At 44.2% G+C, this 19,419-nt stretch overlaps 1 protein-coding gene across 2 annotated transcripts in view; it reads left to right on the top strand.

Moving 5' to 3' along the window:
• LOC143788634 (very-long-chain enoyl-CoA reductase-like) overlaps positions 1–19,419 on the top strand; it is a 100,819-nt gene that overhangs the window by 34,349 nt on the left and 47,051 nt on the right. Inside the window, exons 2-3 of one of the 2 annotated variants that reach the window (XM_077278435.1) lie at positions 3,638–3,688; positions 7,501–7,552. In XM_077278435.1, coding sequence (XP_077134550.1) covers positions 3,638–3,688; positions 7,501–7,552 — 103 coding nt within the window. The remainder of the gene's footprint in view (positions 1–3,637; positions 3,689–7,500; positions 7,553–19,419) is intronic. The other variant, XM_077278437.1, reaches the window with a different exon arrangement.

Below are 19,419 nucleotides of genomic sequence, written 5' to 3'. Positions count from 1 at the left end.
CCCTCCGCTGCGCCGTTCCGTACAAGCGGGACGTAGAAGATCTCCCGACCGCTGACCGTCCGCCGCCTGTGTACTCCTCGTGGTCATCCCAGCAGGTAAAGGGTCCGGATTCCTGGCCGTGCTGCTCTTCCTGGCTGTGCTGTTCTTCCTGGCAGCGCTGCTCTGCCTCTTCCTGCCGCCGCGCGCCCCCTGAGCGCCGTGGATCTGCTGGGAGCAGGGGGAACGGCGGCCGCTCTCCCTCTGGACACCGGTACGACAGGAGAAGCCGGTGGAGCGGCGGCCTCGCGCCCCCCGAGAGCAGGGGACCTGACAGGAGCGGGGGAAGCTGCGGCTGCGCTCTGCCTGGATCGCGCAGGCCGCACTTCCGGTCCGGCGCTCCCGGCAGCAGCGGTGGTGTCCTGGGCCCGACTCCCGGCGCATGCAGGCCGGGTACTTGGATTCCTGCTGGAGCGGGAGCGACCGGAGGGGGCAGCGCCGCCGGACTCACCGCCCGCAGGGTCCCTGGAGGGGCTCCGGAGCCTGCGCCTGCCACGCGCCGGGACTTCGGGAGACAGTCTCTCTGGGGGCCTGGTCCTCCTGCCCCGTGAGCTCTGCCCGGATCCTCCTGCAGCACCGATGATGGAGGCCAGCTGGGCCTCAAGCCAGCCCCCTCTCCTGGACCTGGCCATCACTCGAAGCTGTGACATCATGGATTCAGCCGACGCCATCCTGCACATCATCTTCTTCCTGAATTAAGGTAGGGAATGGCGGTTTTCCCGCACTTTCCCTACTACCTCCCCCCTTCCTAACTCCTCCCCCCACTTGCAATCCTCCTATCCCCAGCCGCAGCATTATTTAAAAAGACCGCCCGGCTCAAAGCAGTCATGGGGGGCCTCCACCCAGCTGCGCTTTGTTCCAGCCCCCATCTTTTATGTATTTAATCATAAAAAGATGTCCAGTAAACTCCACAGGGTGCAATTTTATAATGTTGAGGGGTTGTGAAATTGTATATCTGTCACGCCCACAGATGACGCACATGGTTTGTGGACCCGCTGTACCACAGGGCCGGGCTTGTCTAGGAAGGGGGCATAGCTAAGCAGCTAACTGGTGTTCACTGGAGCACTGACTTCTTCCTCCATTTGCAAAGGAAACACTGGAAAAAAATAGCACAATACAGGGTCTTATCCGGTGTGCAGTGGAAAAACGAAATGTAGGGATGTGCTCACCTGGCATGGTTGTGTAAGCCACAAGACTGTACGAACTCAGAAAAAAACGGCTTCTGCAGATCCAAGGAGGGATGTCCAAGGAGAAAAGTGGAGAGATGGCTCTTTTCTGAGCTGCAGTGTTTATGGTGGAAGTATCCAGGAGGCAGTATTAGTTTATAGTGGTTTTTTGTTTGTTTGATTTTTATTTTTTATTTTTTTTACTGTCATCTCGTTTCAAAGTTCAGACTTCTTGATGATTGCTCTGATGAAGATGTCTGTGAACTTTGAAACGCGTTGAGAATAAAAAAAAACGCTATCTGCTAATATTGCCTCCTGGGTACGCCCACTATATACACTATAATTGGCGTCTTTTGGCAGTGCAGCAAAAAGCCATCTCTCCAATTTTCTTCTATTGCACTTCCTCCATTTAGCTCTTTGAGCCTACTTTCTCTTCATTTTTTTTAGTAGCATTTGTGCCTAAAATTACGGTACATCTGTGCTCCTTTCTAGTGTATGCAAGGGAAGTTCAATAACAGACACCGCCATTGCTAAAAATATGGGTCTATGCTCCACGAAATGTAGACAATGAAACGTGGATGTAGAGTCTAACCACTCCTTTGTAAGGTGCCCGGGTGAGGTAGTCATGGGCAAGCTGCTGCTCATGCTTACTCTGGCATCTTACAGACAAAACATGTCCCAGTCCCAGAGTGCTCCTGTGTGTGGGGTGCATCACTTATTTGTGGCCCATAGGCCTCCACTGGTTCTAGGTTTCATCTTATAGAACATTTTCAGCAAACAATCCAAGGAACACTGAATTCGTTAACAGTCAAACTTTTCGGACATTACAATCAGGCATATAGGATAGGGCTCAACGTGTTTGTTTTTCCCACAGGTGCTGGACTTAACTTCAGCCCTAGTTCTCGGTATAGGTAGAGCATCCCTCTGTCACGCTGGGTGAAGGATTAAGTAAGGACACAACAACAGAAAGAGAGAAGGGGGAGTCCAAACTCTAGGGTATAGGGCAGTGGCGACCCTTACGCAGATCTAAAATCACCCTGTCTACCCTAAACGTCTATGTAGGTTCTGCATCTATTGCTGAACAGGAACCTAATCCCTGCCTGATCATAGCGATAGGCACTACATAGGGAGAGGATGGGGAGAGCACTAGTCAGGCCCCACTAAAAGTAAAGACAGAGAGGGTAGACGGATGGGGGAAACACTTAGCTTGAGAAGACAACCGAGATGTCACGCCAGCAATCCTTCAAAGGTCCTCAGGGAAGACGCTAACCGACTGCTAGAACTTCCAACAAGAGTGAGGCAAGTATGAGCTAACACCTGCCCCATGCTGCAATTGAATGTATTTAAATCTTCAGCACTGGTGTGTGATTAGCAACAGAAGGTGGAGGTAACTATTGGACCCTAGAGGGATAAGGATATCACTCCATAACAGAGATGCAAAAATCAAGAAGATGCTTGAGCTAAATGCAAAGACCTTCTACAGCTGGATCCAAGATGACGATCTGTCACATCTGACACACCCGTGACACCTTCTTGCTTACTCCTCTAGCACTAGGAATTCTTCACCACCACAAGCAGTGCACCCTGATTCCATCACATCCTGCCTCTGAGAGTTTGAGTCCCTCTTTCCCTGCAGCTTCACAGGCTTTGTGTGCCCAAAGGCCCCAACATCCATTTTGAGGTTCCCAGGCCGACAGATTCACACGGAAGGGTTCTTTGGCAATCCAGTGCCCCAAGTTTCAGGCTCTCGCTATCCCTAGCAGCCTATCGCCTATGACCAGTTCTGTCACTTCACCACACTTTCTCTAACTGACTGTGACACTTCATGAACTTGGCACTAACTCTCAGTTCCCCCTCCCTAATCTGGGCCTTCTGTTGCAGCCCCAGAGGGTTTTACCTATTAAATAACATATTTTACTACGAAACACATTTAACCATTTGGGGTGTGAGAGAGTGGAACCTCATCTCCGCCACTCCTACAGATGTAATATTGATGGCCTATCACACAGATGGGACATGAATTTTAGAGAATTGGAAAACCCCTTTAAGACTATTATTATATTACAGCTACAAGTCTGTAATCTCAGTACCTAAGATGGCACCAATTGATGGCTACTAGGAGCTCTGAAAGAATACTGTGGACAGGTACTTTTAGCCCAGTGTGTTAATGAGATCTAGCCCACTCCTCTAAATCCAAGAAGGGGAAGTGATTGACTGGCAGTATGGGATTGACAGCAGCCATACGGCAGGATATCACTGTAATAATCTATAATCTCTATAATAATGTACTTATATTGGTCTAGGTATAGCAACCACCCATGTACCAGTGAGGTGACGAGCCATCTATGTGCTTTGGTTTTAGAATGTAGTCTTCATGTTGATATGGACCTTTAACTGTGTTAAGATTTTTTTATTTTTTTTTTAATCTATTTCAGGTGGAAATCCTGGACTGCAAAACCAAGCAGCAATTGTGCTTTCTAGATAAGGTAAGACATTAAACACAGATGTATTTAAAGGGGTTGTGCCAAGTTTGGAAATTATTCCCTATACATGGGACAGGGTATACCTTCCCGTTTGCTAGGGGTCACACATATAGATACACGATGTGTCTACACACTGTGACTAATGAATACATGAATTCCAATATTACTAAAAAGGTAAGGTACTTAACGTTTTTTGATGAAAGAGCCAAAAGCCAATCCAGTCACCTTTTTAATATGGACTGCTTTAACATATGGAGGGGTAGGACAGTAGTGTTTAGGGATCATCCATATTTAGGTAAACCTTGATGTGATGGGAAGGCTTTTGAGCTCTTTAATCAAAAACGCTAGTAAAGTACCTAATGTTTACAGCAATATTGGAGTTCATATATTCATTAGGCCGGTTTCACACGTAGTGTCTCCGGTACATGTAGTGACAGTTTTCTCACATATCGGAGACACTGACACACGTAGACACATTCAAATGAATGGGTCTATGCACATGTCAGCGTGTTTTCGCCTACCGTGTGTCCGTGTGCAAAACACGGAGACATGTCCATTTTTACCCAGACAAACGGCCCGCACACGTGCACATGGAGAACAGTGTACACTGTCCTCCATGCGCACGGACGACCGCGGGAGAAACAGCGCTACTGTAAGCCGCTGTCCACTTGCGTGTGGTGCTGAAGCCGGCTCTCATCCATTGTCCACTGCTGTGCCAGCGAACAGGGGACAATGAATGAAAGAAAAACCCGACATGGGGTCCCCCTATATTTTACAACCAACCCGGCAAGACTCACAGGTGCTGGCTGCTATTCTCAGGCTGGTAAGGGGCCATGGATATGGGCCCCCTCAGCCTAAAAACAGCAGCCCGGAGCTGCCCAGAAAAGGCGCATCTATTAGATGCACCAATTCTGGAGCTTTGCTCGGTTCTTCCCACTGCCCTGTAGCACTGGCATATGGGGTAATGAGGGGTTAATGTCACCTTCATATTGTAAGGTGACATTAAGCCGGCTTAGTAATGGAGAGGTGTCAATAAGACACCTATCCATTACTAATCCCACAGTTGTTAAAGAGTTAATAAAACACACACAGTAAGAAAAAAGAATTTTAATGAAATAAAACAATACACAGTTTGACCATTTTATTGTTACAGGTAATCCAAGCAAAGCCTTTGATCTCCTGCGAAAAAAGTCAAAATAAAAAACCAACAATGTACCCATACCTGTCCACCATACAGTCAAGTCCCACGCAGTAATCCATATCTGGGGCATTTACATTTTACAACCAGTAGTGCTGCTAAAGCAACCACTCCCGGCTGTAAATGACTGAGGAATGAATGAAATGCAGGGGGAGGAGCTTCGGAGACTAGCGGTGACGTCACCGAAGCTGCGACCCCTGGCGGCATGAACTCAAATGAACTCTTCAGCATGGGAAAATCGGCTGGCATAGGACATTTTGATCCCTGGCTACAGCATTTTTTGTGATTATTACAGCAACCCCCCAAAATTACGTAATTTTGGCGTTCTTGAATTGTTTCTGCTTATTGTGTTTACCGATCAGGCTAATTGTTTTTATAGATAGGACTTTTGTGTACACGGCGATATCACATGTGTATGTTTTTTATTATCTTTATTTTTTAATAGGGGGAAAGGAGAGTGATTTGATTATGATTTTTTTTTTTAAATATGGTAATAAACCTTTCTCTTTTTTTTGACTTTTAACTGTACTTGTTAGTCCCCATAGGGGACTTTACCCTGTGATCTTCTGATAATTTGTGCTATATACACCAATACCTCAACAGTATTGCTGTATATATTGTAAATCACGGGATCTCCATACTCACAAGCACGGAGGTCTTCAGCAGACCCTCGACTGTCCTAACAACGCATCAGCGATCATGTCATGGGCGTGCCGCTGGATGCATAGATGACACACCCTATGCCGGTGCATTGTTAATGCTGCTGTCAGGTTAACGATCGTGGGTGGCGTTTCATGCCACCTGCGATCGTTAGGCCGGAGTCACACTAGTGTATGGCATCGGATGCGATATGCTAATGACCCTCAGCTCCTGCTCCGCTGCGAGTGGGAGCCGAGTGCCAGTGCTCTGTCCTCCCACATGACAGGATTGGCGAATAGCTGTGGAGGAGACGGAGAAAGTAATTTCTCCATCTCCTCTGCTGCCAGCGTCGGCAGGAATCGCACTGCACTTGGGTGATATCCGAGTGTAGTGTGATGTTTCCCTCGCACCCAGAGACTTGTACGGGTGCGAGTGACCCGAGTCTCTCCTGCCACATCAACATGAGAAAATAATCACAGATGTGAGCTGCCCCATAGTATAACTCTGGGCAGAGTTATATATGATGTTTTATCGTACAGCACTCGGCCGGGTTGTACGGTAGCGTGACTCCAGCCTTAGAGGCAGGTCCTGGCTGTAACACAAAGCCCTGACTTGCTTAATATGGGGCCAGCTCACCCTGTGAGCCCACTCCATACACTCGCTACCGACTTGCGCCATACATGTACAGTGGACGACGGTAATGGATTAAAAAGTGGAGAAATGCATAGTTATATTGCTGCAGATGGTCACATTTTCACCCTTTATTCTACAAAAATGTGTAAAATCCTTAATAAATCCCATCTTGATATATACCTAGATGCTCTATGATTAAGTTTTTAGCCCCATCCCTATGTCCTCCTACAAATGCTTAGTTGTATTATAGAATGCCTGCTAATTTTTACATTAAATGTGACTAGTGTGAGACAGAGGAAAGTGGAGCGAATATGGAACAGTCTTTGAATTACTCCATTGACTTAAGGCACAAAGCTAAAAGTTATTCAACACCCATGTTACTCCTGTGAAAAAATAACCGCTCCTTTAAAAAGTTTTGCCACAAATAAAGTTAATTTTCATCAATAGATCTTGGAATAAAAAGAAGTTCCACAATTGGATGTGTTTTTAAATTTATTTTAACGCATCCAATTGTGGAACATATTTTTATTCTAAGTTCTAGTGTTGAAAATGAACTTTGTTCATGGGGAAACGCCTTTTAACTTAAGGGGGTTCTCCAGAGAGAGAAAAATGTATTTCAATGTATAGTCTGTCTAAAACTATAAAATCCCATACCCCTCTGTCTGTTCTTAGTTGTTACTTCATGTGATTTCACTACTTCTCACTGTGAGCTCATGTCACAGCACTGCTGCTGCTTCTGAGAGTCCCCCTCCCTTCTAGGACATGATATCAAAGACCATAAGACATGGATTGTCTTGCTGTTTATAAGCCATCCCTCTGACCAAGGCTTATTCTGTGCGCTGGTTTGATTCCCCCCCCCCCCCCTCAATTTAGTTCTGTTCTGGTGCCTGCATGTTCACAGCTTGTATGTGACCTATCATTTCCCTCTTCCTTCTTCCCCAGCTCGCACTCCACACTTCTTGGCAGGTCACATACAAGCTGTGAAGGTGCAGACACAGTGCAAAATGAGAGTCGAGGGGGAGGGACATCAAACCGGCTCAAAGACTGTGCTAAGCCTTGGGTATGGGGATGATTTATGAGCAACAAGACTATTGCCACTCCCCCTGATCCACAATGTAACCTCCCAGAAGGTAGGGAAGCACCAAGGAGCAGCAGCAGTGCTGTGACACGAGGACACTGAGAAGTAGATATATAACATGAGGTTACGTATAAGAACAGGCAGAGGGGTATGAGTCTTCATAGTTTTAGACAGAATGTGGAGTGAAATAGATTTTTTTTTTTCTCCCCAGAGTACCCCTCTAACATTTTTAGTAACTTCTAACTCCTTTTTTTTTTCCCCACGTAGGTAGAACCAAATGTTACAGTTAACGACATCAAATTGATGTTTCATAAATGTTGTAAGTATTATCGTATGCATTCTTACATGACATGTTTTTTTTCCTTTGTGACACTAGACATCTATGTAGAGTAGAAGAAAAAAACAGGAGGAAATCTGGTCTAAAGTCGCTTTTTCTTTTTGTCTTGTGGTATTTTGAGCTAAATTATTAAAAATGGTGCACATGGTACATGAATTTTGCGCAAAATAAAAAATGCTAACACTAATAGACTGACTGATTAAGTAGTCACAAGAAGTGAACCATAGTATAAAAAACACAAGTTTTTTTTATTGAAGCCAGGGCGAAACGTACGTTGGGGTGAGGAGGGTCTCTGGGACTGTTGTGGCTTACATACGGGCACTGGTCGCTGTTTAGCAGTTTGGAAAGTGATAGAATTATATTATAACTGTCATTTCACGTACTCCTTTGGAGACCTTGCATTATTACTAGTGATGAGAGAGTATACTCGTTGTTCGGGTTTTCCTGAGCACGCTCGGGTGGTCTCTGAGTATTTGTAACTGCTCGGAGATTTAGTTTTTGTTGACCCAGCTGCATGATTTACAGCTGCTAGCCAGCCTGAGTACATGTGGGGGTTGCCTGGTTGCTAGGGAATCCTCACATGTAATTAAGCTGTCTATCAGCTGTAAATCATTCAGCTGGGTCAACAAAAACTAAATCTCCGAGCAGTTACAAATACTGCATTACTGCGCATTCGCACTATGTCCCGGAAGTATTTCACTGTGCTCCGGGACATAGTGCGCGGGCGCATGCGCAGTAATGCTTTTCGGCTTTGCCTGCAGTTGGGCAAAGCATACTGCGCATGCGCCACCGAAGATTGCATTGCGCATGCGCCAACCATGGCGCTCACATACGCTGAGTGTGACGCCAGCCTTAGAGTATGTAAATACGGTCCGTTTTTTACAGCCGTAATACGCAGAAAAGTCCCCAAAATAGTAATCCGTATGTCATCCGTAGGCAGGGTGTGTCAGCGTATTTTGCGCATGGCATCCTCCGTATTTAATCCGTATGGCATCCGTACTGCGATATTTTCTCGCAGGCTTGCAAAACCGACATCTAATGGATTTATGTGCTCAAATGTTCGTTAAAACATATATACAGTGTGTATATATACTGTATGTGTGTGTATATGTATATATATATGTGTATATATATATATATATATATATATATATATATATATCTATCTATCTATCATTGAGACACATATACACTATGTTCCAAATTATTATGCAAATTACATTTTTCTCCGATTGTCCTAAATGGTCGGTGCAAATGACAGTCAGTCTAATAAAAGTAATCACCCGTTAGATTATACATCGAATTTTATTGAAGAAACCTCCCAATGATAACAGTATAATCTCCAAAATGAATAAAAACTCAAAATGCACTGTTCCAAATTATTATGCACAGTAGAATTTTTATACATTTGATATGTTTTAAAGAACTGAAAATGCTCATTTGTGGAATTTGCAGCATTAGGAGGTCACATTCACTGAACAAAAAAGCTATTTAACGCCAAAACATCCTAACCGGCCAAGTTACATGTTAACATAGGACCCTTCTTTGATGTCACCTTCACAATTCTTGCATCCATTGAACTTGTGAGTTTTTGGAGAGTTTCTGCTTGTATTTCTTTGCATGAAGCCAGAATAGCCTCCCAGAGCTGCTGTTTGGATGTGAACTGCCTCCCACCCTCATAGATCTTTTGCTTGATGATACTCCAAAGGTTCTCTATAGGGTTGAGGTCAGGGGAAGATGGTGGCCACACCATGAGTTTATCTCCTTTTATGCCCATAGCAGCCAATGACTCAGAGGTATTCTTTGCAGCATGAGATGGTGCATTGTCATGCATGAAGATGATTTTGCTCCTGAAGGCACATTTCTGCTTTAGACCATAGAAGAAAGTTGTCAGTCAGAAACTCTATATACTTTGCAGAGGTCATTTTCACACCTTCAGGAACCTTAAAGGGCCTTACCAGCTGTTTACCATGATTCTGGCCCAAAACATGACTCCTCCACCTCCTCGCTGACGTTGCAGCCTTGTTGGGACATGGTGGCCATCCACCAACCATCCACTACTCCATCCATCTGGACCATCCAGGGTTGCTCAACACTTATCAGTAAACAAGACTGTTTGGAAATTAGTATTCATGTATGTGTGGGCCCAATACAACCATTTCTGCTTGTGAACACTGTTTAAGGGTGGCCGAATAGTAGGTTTATGCACCACAGCAAGCCTTTGAAGGAGCCTACACCTTGAGGTTCGAGGGACTCCAGAGGCACCAGCAGCTTCAAATATCTGTTTGCTGCTTTGTAATGGCTTTTTAGCAGCTGCTCTCTTAATCCGATGAACTTGCCTGGCAGAAATCTTCCTCATTATGCCTTTATCAGCACAAACACATTTGTGCTCAGATACAGCCACAAATCTCTTAACAGTACGATGATCACGCTTATGTTTTTGGAAAATTTCTAATGTTTTCATCCCTTCACCAAGGCATTGCACTATTTGATGCTTTTCAGCAGCAGAGAGATCCTTTCTTTCCCATGTTACTTGAAAACTGTGACCTGCTTAATAATGTGGAACATAATTTTTAAGTAGTTTTCCTTTAATTAGAATCACCTGGAAAACCAATTATCACATGTGTTTAAGATTGATTTCAGTGATCCATTGAGCCCCGAGACACAATACCATCCACGAGTTTATTTGAAAAACAAAACAATTAAATCTTTATGACACTTAAATCCAATTTGCATAATAATTTGGAACACAGTGTGTGTATGTATGTATATGTGTGTGTGTGTGTGTGTGTATATATATATATATATATATATATATATATATATATATATATATATATATATATATATATATATATATATATATATATATATATATATATATATATTCTGTATTTATATTTAATTCAGCGCGATATATGTGAAAAGCCGGTAATTCAATTGCCGGCTTTTCATTTCTCCTTCCCAAACCAGACATGATATGAGACATGGTTTACATACAGTAAACCATCTCATATACCTTTTTTTTTTTTTTTTGCATATTCCACACTACTAATGTTAGTAGTGTGTATGTGAAAAATTTGGGCACTGTAGCTTGTAAAATAAAGGGTTAAATCGCGGAAAAAATTGGTGTCGGCTCCCGCGCAATTTTCTCCGCCAGAGTGGTAAAGCCAGTGACTGAGGGCAGATATTAATAGCCTAGAGAGGGTCCATGGTTATTGCCCCCCCCCCCCCTGGCTACAAACATCTGCCCCCAGCCACCCCAGAAAAGGCACATCTGGAAGATGCGCCTATTCTGGCACTTGGCCACTATCTTCCCACTCCCGTGTAGCGGTGGGATATGGGGTAATGAAGGGTTAATGTCACCTTGCTATTGTAAGGTGACATTAAGCCAGATTAATAATGGAGAGGCGTCAATTATGACACCTATCCATTATTAATCCAATAGTACTAAATGGTTAATAAAACACACACACATTATTTACAAGTATTTTAATGAAATAAAGACACATGTTGTAATATTTTATTAGACTCTTAATCCACCTGAAGACCATCGTCCTGAAACAAAGTTAAAAAAACAAACAACAATATTCCATACCTTCCGTCGTTATGTCCCACAATGTAAATCCATCTGAAGGGGTTAAATCATTTTACAGCCAGGAGCTGTGCTAAAGCACTCGCTCCTGCCTGTAAAACCCCGGGTACTGAATGGAAAGCAGGGTGATCTGTAGTTACCTTGAGTCGTGGTGATGCGCCCTCTGCTGGATGTCCTCATATGAACTCGAGCGTGGGAACTTTTCCAAGGCTCCAGTTCATGAGGACATCCAGCAGAGGGCGTATCACCGCAACTCAAGGTAACTACAGATCACCCTGCTTTCCATTCAGTACCCGGGGCTTTACAGGCAGGAGCGAGTGCTTTAGCACAGCTCCTGGCTGTTTAATGATTTAACCCCTTCAGATGGATTTACTTCGTGGGACGTGACTGATCATCGGAAGGTATGAGATATTGTTGATTTGTTATTTTTACTTTTTCACAGAACGAGGGTCTTCAGCTGGATTAAGAGAATAATAAAATATTACAACAACCTGTGTCTTTATTTCATTAAAGGACATTGAAATAATGTGTGTGTTTTTTATTAACCATTTCGTACTATTGGATTAATAATGGATAGGTGTCATAATTGACGCCTCTCCATTATTAACCTGGCTTAATGTCACCTTAGAATAGCAAGGTGACATTAACCCTTCATTCCCCCATATCCCACCTCTACACGGGAGTGGGAAGAGAGGCCAAGTGCCAGAATAGGCGCATCTTCCAGATGTGCCTTTTCTGGGGTGGCTGGGGGCAGATGTTTGTAGCCAGGGGGGGCCAATAACCATGGACCCTCTCTAGGCTATTAATATCTGCCCTCAGTCACTGGCTTTACCACTCTGGCGGAGAAAATTGCACGGGAGCCCACGCCAATTTTTTCCGCCATTTAACCCTTTATTTTAGCAGCTACAGCGCCAAAATTTTGCACATACACACTACTAACATTAGTAGTGTGGACTATGCAAAAAAAAAAGGTATATGAGATGGTTTACTGTATGTAAACCATGTCTCATATCCTGTCGGGTTTGGGAAGGAGAAATGAAAAGCCGGCAATTGAATTACCGGCTTTTCTCTCTAACACCGGTGTGTATTTCTCGCAGGTCACACTGCTGGTCCGTGTGTAATCCGTATTTTTCTCGCCCCCATAGACTTTCATTGGAGATTTTTTTTTTTGCGCAGTACGGTGACAAACGCAGCATGCTGCGATTTTGTACGGCCGTAGAAGACCGTATAATACGGATCAGTAAAATAAGGCTGATAGGAGCTGGGCCATAGAGAATCATTGGGCCGTGTGTTATGCGTATTTTACGGGTGTATTTTCTGGGCTCATACATCCGTAAAACTCGCCAGTGTGACGCCGGCCTAATTCACTAACATATTGTGGACAACAGGGACGGACGAGGTGGAGAAATGAAGAGGAAACGCCGCCCATCGGACCGGTAAAAACTCATTTAAATATCCCGCCAATTTGAGGTGACAGGTTCCCTTTAATATCCACTATATATTGGGAATTACTCAATTGACACATTAAAGCTGCATATTTACCACCTTGGACATGGTCAGCCATTGATACCATTGCGAGAGCCCCTCCTATTGGACATTCTTGTTTTTTCATAATTTTTGTTGTGTGTGTTTTAAAGATGTTTAATAAAAACTTGTGTTTTTTTATATACTATGGTTCGCTTCTTGTGACTACTTAAATCAGTAAGTCTATTTGTGTTAGTGTATTGTTGAAGTGCCATTGTTACATTCAGGGACTTTTTCTTGATAATGCAAAATAAAAAATGTTGGTTTTTTTTGTATATACCTTTTTTTTTTCTTTTTTCTTTTGCATCTTTTTTAGTTTATGTTCTTCTAAAATGTTGCAAAAATTACAGACCTATATAAAATCACTCCACCGGAGTACATCTGTGCAAAAGTCTTCTGACTTTGATGAAGTCACAAATTGATGAATCGCCTGAAAACATCTGGCAACCCCAAACCCACCCACAGTGGTGAACATATAAAAAGAAACAGGGAAACGTGTATAAAATAGAGCATATCCAAGGGGGCACAATAATAAACAGGGAAAAACTAAACACAAAAAGTATGGCCAGGTACTGCACATCCACCATCAGATCAATAAGTGGCAGATGTGAAGTTCCCGGCTGTGGCCACTATTCCGTTGTTGGAACTGTGCAGTTCTATCCGCAGCTGACATCAGGAACAGATGATCGGGAGATGTGCCGGTTGTCTTACTCCCACCGATCAGACATTGATGAGCTAGCCTAAGGTCTTAAGGCTGAGTCACACATAACAATATCGTTAACGATATCGTTGCAACGTCACGCTTTTGGTGACGTAGCAACAATCCCGCTAACGATCTCGTTATGTGTGACAGCGACCAACGATCAGGCCCCTGCTGGGAGATCGTTGGTCGTTGGGGAATGATCAGGACCATTTTTTTGTCGCTGATCACCCGCTGTCATCGCTGGATCGGCGTGTGTGACGCCGATCCAGCGATGTGTTCACTTGTAACCAGGGTAAATATCGGGTTACTAAGCGCAGGGCCGCGCTTAGTAACCCGATATTTACCCTGGTTACCATTGTAAAAGTAAAAAAAAAAAAAACAGTACATACTCACATTCTGATGTCTGTCACGTCCCCCGGCGTCCACAGGGTTAAAACTGCTTTTGGCAGGAGCGCTGCTTATGCACGTGCTGCTGTCGAGAGCTTCCCTGCACGGACTGTGTCAGCGCCGGCCGTAAAGCAGATGACAGCGGTGAGGTCACCGCTATTACTGCTGGCGCTGACACAGTCCGTGCAGGGAAGCTCTCGGCCGGAGCGCGTGCATAAGCAGCGCTCCTGCCGAAAGCAGTTTTAACCCTGTGGACGCCGGGGGACGTGACAGACATCAGAATGTGAGTATGTAGTGTTTTGGTTTTTTTTTTACTTTTACGATGGTAACCAGGGTAAATATCGGGTTACTAAGCGCGGCCCTGCACTTAGTAACCCGATGTTTACCCTGGTTACCCGGGTGCTGCAGGGGGACTTCGGCATCGTTGAAGACAGTTTCAACGATGCCGAAGTCGTTCCCCTGATCGTTGGTCGCTGGAGAGAGCTGTCTGTGTGACAGCTCCCCAGCGACCACACAACGACTTACCAACGATCACGGCCAGGTCGTATCGCTGGTCGTGATCGTTAGTAAGTCGTTTAGTGTAACGGTACCTTTATGTTATGGACTAGCTCTTTACATAGGTGAAAGTTGAGCTGATCTTTGTTTTCACATATTGGCTAAGAGGAGCTCAGAGGAATAAAGATAAAAATGGTGAATTCTCCTATCAGAAGGAGCTCACTGGCGGATTATCAGTTAATTCATTCTACAGCTAGCGTGCCCAGTGCAAAACAGTCTGTGTACAGCCATACAGTGCACATTTTATAATGAATAATAATAATTTAATAATAATCATTTTATTTATATAGTGCCAACATATTCCGCAGCGCTTTACAAATTTATAGAGGGGACTTGTACAGACAATAGACATTACAGCATAACAGAAATCACAGTTCAAAACAGATACCAGGAGGAATGAGGGCCCTGCTCGCAAGCTTACAAACTATAGGAAAAGGGGAGACACGAGAGGTGGATGGTAACAATTGCTTTAGTTATTTGGACCAGCCATAGTGTAAGGCTCGGGTGTTCATATAACGCTGCATGAACCAGTTAACAGCCTAAGTATGTAACAGTACAGACACAGAGGGCTATTAACTGAATGAAATGTATGAGAATCTGATGCGAGGAACCTGATTAAGGTTTAAGTTTGTTTTTTTTTTTAATGGGCCACACAGGGATAATTAGGCTAATGCGTTGAGATGGTAGGCCAGTCTGAACAAATGCGTTTTTAGGGCACGCTTAAAACTATGGGGATTAATCTTTTTAACCTGGGTAGTGCATTCCAAAGAATTGGCGAAGCGCGTGAAAAGTCTTGGAGACGGGAGTGGGAGGTTCTTATTATTGAGGATGTTAACCTCAGGTCATTAGCAGAACGGAGAGTACGGGTAGGGTTGTAGACTGACACCAGGGAGGAGATGTAGGGTGGTGCTGAGCCATGGAGTGCTTTGTGGATGAGGGTAATAGTTTTGTACTAGATTCTTGAGTGGATGGGTAACCAGTGTAATGACTGGCACAAGGTAGAGGTAACAGTTGGTGAGGAATATGATCCTGGCGGCAGCATTCAGGACAGATTGGAGCGGGGAGAGTTTGGTAAGAGGGAGGCCAATTAAGAGAGAGAGTTACAATAGTCCAGACGAGAATGAATGAGTGAAACAGTAAGAGTTTTTGCAGAGTACAAAGTAAGAAAAGGGCGAATTCTAGAAATGTTTTTGAGATGCAGATAAGAGTGAGCCAATGATCGGATGTGGGGGGTGAAGGAAAGCTCGGAATCAAGTATGACCCCAAGGCAGCGGGCATGTTGCTTTGGAGTAATGGTGGAACCGCACACGGAGATGGCAATGTCAGGCAAAGGTAGGTTAGTAGAGGGAGAAAACACGAGGAGTTCAGCTTTTCACAGGTTCAGTTTCAGATAGAGGGAGGACATGATGTTAGAGACAGCGGTAAGACAATCACTGGTGTTTTCTAAAAAGGCAGGCGTGATATCAGGAGAAGAGCTGTATAATTGGGTGTCATCAGCATAGAGATGGTACTGGAAACCAAATCTACTGATTGTTTGTCCAATACGGGTGGTATACAAAGAGAATAGGAGGGGGCCTAGGACTGATCCTTGAGAAACCCCAACAGTAAGGGGAAGGTGAGAGGAGGAGGAACCAGCAAAAGATACAGTGAAGGATCGGTCAGAGAGATAGGAGGAGAACCAGGAGAGAACGGTGTCCTTGAGGCCGATGGAGCGGAGCATAGTGAGGAGGAGCTGATGATCCACAGTATCGAATGCTGCGGAGAGATCCAAAAGAATTAGCATGGAGTAGTGACCATTAGATTTAGCTGTTAGTAGGTCATTAGAGACTTTAGTGAGGGCAGTTTCAGTAGAGCGTAAAGAGCGGAAACCAGATTGAAGAGGGTCGAGAAGAGGGTTATCCGAGAGATAGCGGGTAAGACGGGAGTGGACCAGGCGTTCAAGGAGTTTAGAGATGAAGGGAAGATTAGAGACAGGTCTATAATTAGCGGCACAGTTTTGGTCGAGGGATGGTTTTTAAGTAATGGGTGTATGATGGCATGCTTAAATGAGGAGGGAAAAATACCAGAAGTGAGAGAAAGGTTGAATATTTTTGTTAGGTGAGCGGTGACAGCCAGGGAAAGGGACTGGAGGAGATGTGACGGAATGGGGTCACTGGTGCAAGTGGTCGGGTGAGAAGATGCAAGGAGCCTGATTAGTTCTTCTTTTTAACTGGTTCAAAGTCAGAGAGTGAACTGGATGGAGTGGGGGAGGGAGGACAAAAATGTATTTAATTTACTTGCATGCATGTATTTTTGACTAAAAATCCATTGCCCCAAAGGTGTCAGTGTCATTTAATTTACACAAGATTTTCTGCCGTTGTACGTAGATTTCTTTAAAACTAATGTGGAGGTTCTGATAGAGGATCATCATTACCGACCATCATTTCTTCTACAATAGAGCAAATGACAGAAAAGAATGATGTACCCGCGTATTGTCTGTTGCTAAGCAATGGCCCAAATATGTTTTGGCTTCTGCCTAGTAATAGAGATAAGAAATTTCCATAGGAAACTTTTTTTTTTTGCCAGAGTTTCCCTGTAACGTAAAACTCTGTTAAAAACACTCAGGCTGCTGCCTAGCAAACCGTACAAACACAATTATTGGCAAGCCTAAAAAATACTCTTTCCAATTGCCAATATTTCTATAAAGTTAATTTTGATTTACAAGTCTAGCAAAGATGCAAATTGGGATCTGCTGACAGAAGACAGTCACCGTCATACAGGGTCATGTGAGGGCTCGTGCACACCGTCCTTTTAGTGCTGTCCGTAGTTTGGGGAGATGGCACTCGTACCGATGTTATTCTATGAGGCCCTGCACATGGCTATTACTTTTTTTTTCTCGCGGAGGAAAAGAACTGTAGGTAGCATGCACGATTTGCCTCCAAGAATCAGATCACTCGCCCACTCAAGTCTATGGGACCGTAAAAAAAAAAAAAAAATCAGCCCACCCTAGGATGACATCTGAGTGTAATCTGTTTTTCAGGGACTGATCTATTACAGAAGGTGAATAATTTTTTTTTCTCTCCACCTCTGAGAAGATCAGATCCCAGATGAGTCTGATTGGCATAATCAGACCGTTTTTCTCGGATGCAGAGAGAATGGTAATGTGCGGTTTCCTTATGGTGAACACATAGCGGATTTTTCTGCTGAGGATTTGTGTGGAATGCAAAAACTAAAATATGTGGCAAACAAGCCCGTTATCCCAGTAAGAACCGCTGTGGTTTATCCAGTGAGGAAATTCTCCAGCAGATACAAGCACAACGGAGCCTACATTTGGGGTATGTGCACACGTTCTGGATTTTCAACACAAAAATACTGATGTGTTGGCAGGAAAAACTCTGCGTAAAATTCACACATTTTTGAGTGCTTTTTTTCTGCTTTTTTTTTTCATTACTAAAATGGATGAAAAATGCGAGATTTCCAAAATGCCTCCGTGCATATGTCACTGTTTTAATTAATTTTTCTAGTTTCTAAATAAAATGGAATGGTATATGTAATGCGGCCAAACACGGAACAGTTTCTGCACATAAGTAACAGGCGTTCAATTAATTCTATTCTCTATATCAAAGTGACTTGTCCCCATGTGTGCGATATAAAATACAGTAAGAGCATCGTACTGAGGGCTAAGACGAGCAGCGATTCTCTCTTCCAAGAAAATCTGATTACAGTAATGACACTCGGCTCAAACTCTGATTAAAGTTTGAGCCGAGTGTCAATTTTCTGTGATCGGATACTCTCACATGTATCACAGGTGCTGATAAGATGGAGAACTTAATTTCTCCATCTTCTTCATTGTCTGTCTCCCCGGTAATCAGATTTCAGTCAGATGACATCCGAGTGCAGTCTGATGTTTTACATGCACCCATAGAATTGTGTGGGAGTGCTTGATCAAATTTGCAAAGCCACTAGCGGAATGCTGCAATTTTTTTTCTTTCTTGCTCGGCTTCAGAAAGTCGCATAACAGTGTCCCATAGATTTACATTGGTTTGAGTGCTATCAGATAAAACATCAGCTATCACTTTGCCTTGTTATACGATCATGTCAGCAAGCCCTCAGTCAGACCTGATGGTAGTGGTGTGATGTGTTCGAGATACATTACAGGATAATAGGCTATTATAAATACCACCACACTATCACCAGATCACATAATAATAATAATAATAATAATATATTATTCATTTATATAGCACCATTAATTCCATGGTGCTGTACATGAGAAAGGGGTTACGTACAGGGTTATAGATATCTTTTACAGTGACAGACTGGTACAGAGGGGAGAGGACCCTGTCCTTGCGGTTGCGGACTTCTATTCTATGGGATGGTGGAGAAGAGGCAGAAGGTAGGGGGCAAGGCGGCGGCTCTGGCGATGGTGAGGCGGCGGCAATGGCAAGGCGGCAGAATGGTTATTGCAGGCTGTAGGCTTTCTTGAAGAGATGGGTTTTCAGGTTCCGTCTGAAGGATCCGAGGGTGGTGGATAATCGGACGTGTTGAGGCATGGAATTCCAGAGGATGGGGGATATTCGGGAGAAATCTTGGAGGCGGTTGTGTGAGGAACGAATAAGTGTGGACGAGAGTAGGAGGTCTTGGGAGGATCGGAGATTACGTGAGGGAAGATAGTGGGAGATAAGTTCAGAGATATATGGAGGGGACAGGTTGTGGATGGCTTTGTAGATCAGTGTTAGTAGTTTGAACTGGATTTGTTGGGGAATTGGGAGCCAGTGGAGGGATTTGCAGAGGGGAGTAGCGAGGAGAGAGGTGGATTAGCCGGGCAGCAGAGTTGAGGACAGACAGGAGTGGTGCAAGAGTTAGCGGGGAGGCCACAGAGGAGGGTGTTGCAGTAGCCGGGGCGGGAGATGATGAGGGCATGCACAAGAGTTTTGGTAGATTGTGGGCTGAGGAAGGAACGGATTCTGGCAATATTTTTGAGTTGGAGGTGGCAAGAGTTTGGACGTGCGGTTTGAAGGACAGGGCAGAGTCGAGAGTTACCCCTAGGCAGCGGATTTCAGGTGCGGGAGAGAGCGTGATGCCGTTTACCATAATAGATAGATC

The sequence above is a fragment of the Ranitomeya variabilis genome, chromosome 8 (assembly GCF_051348905.1).
Source record: "Ranitomeya variabilis isolate aRanVar5 chromosome 8, aRanVar5.hap1, whole genome shotgun sequence".
Lineage (NCBI taxonomy): Eukaryota > Metazoa > Chordata > Amphibia > Anura > Dendrobatidae > Ranitomeya > Ranitomeya variabilis.
Note: the sequence above shows the minus strand (reverse complement) of the source record. Positions and strands in the feature narration are given on the sequence as shown.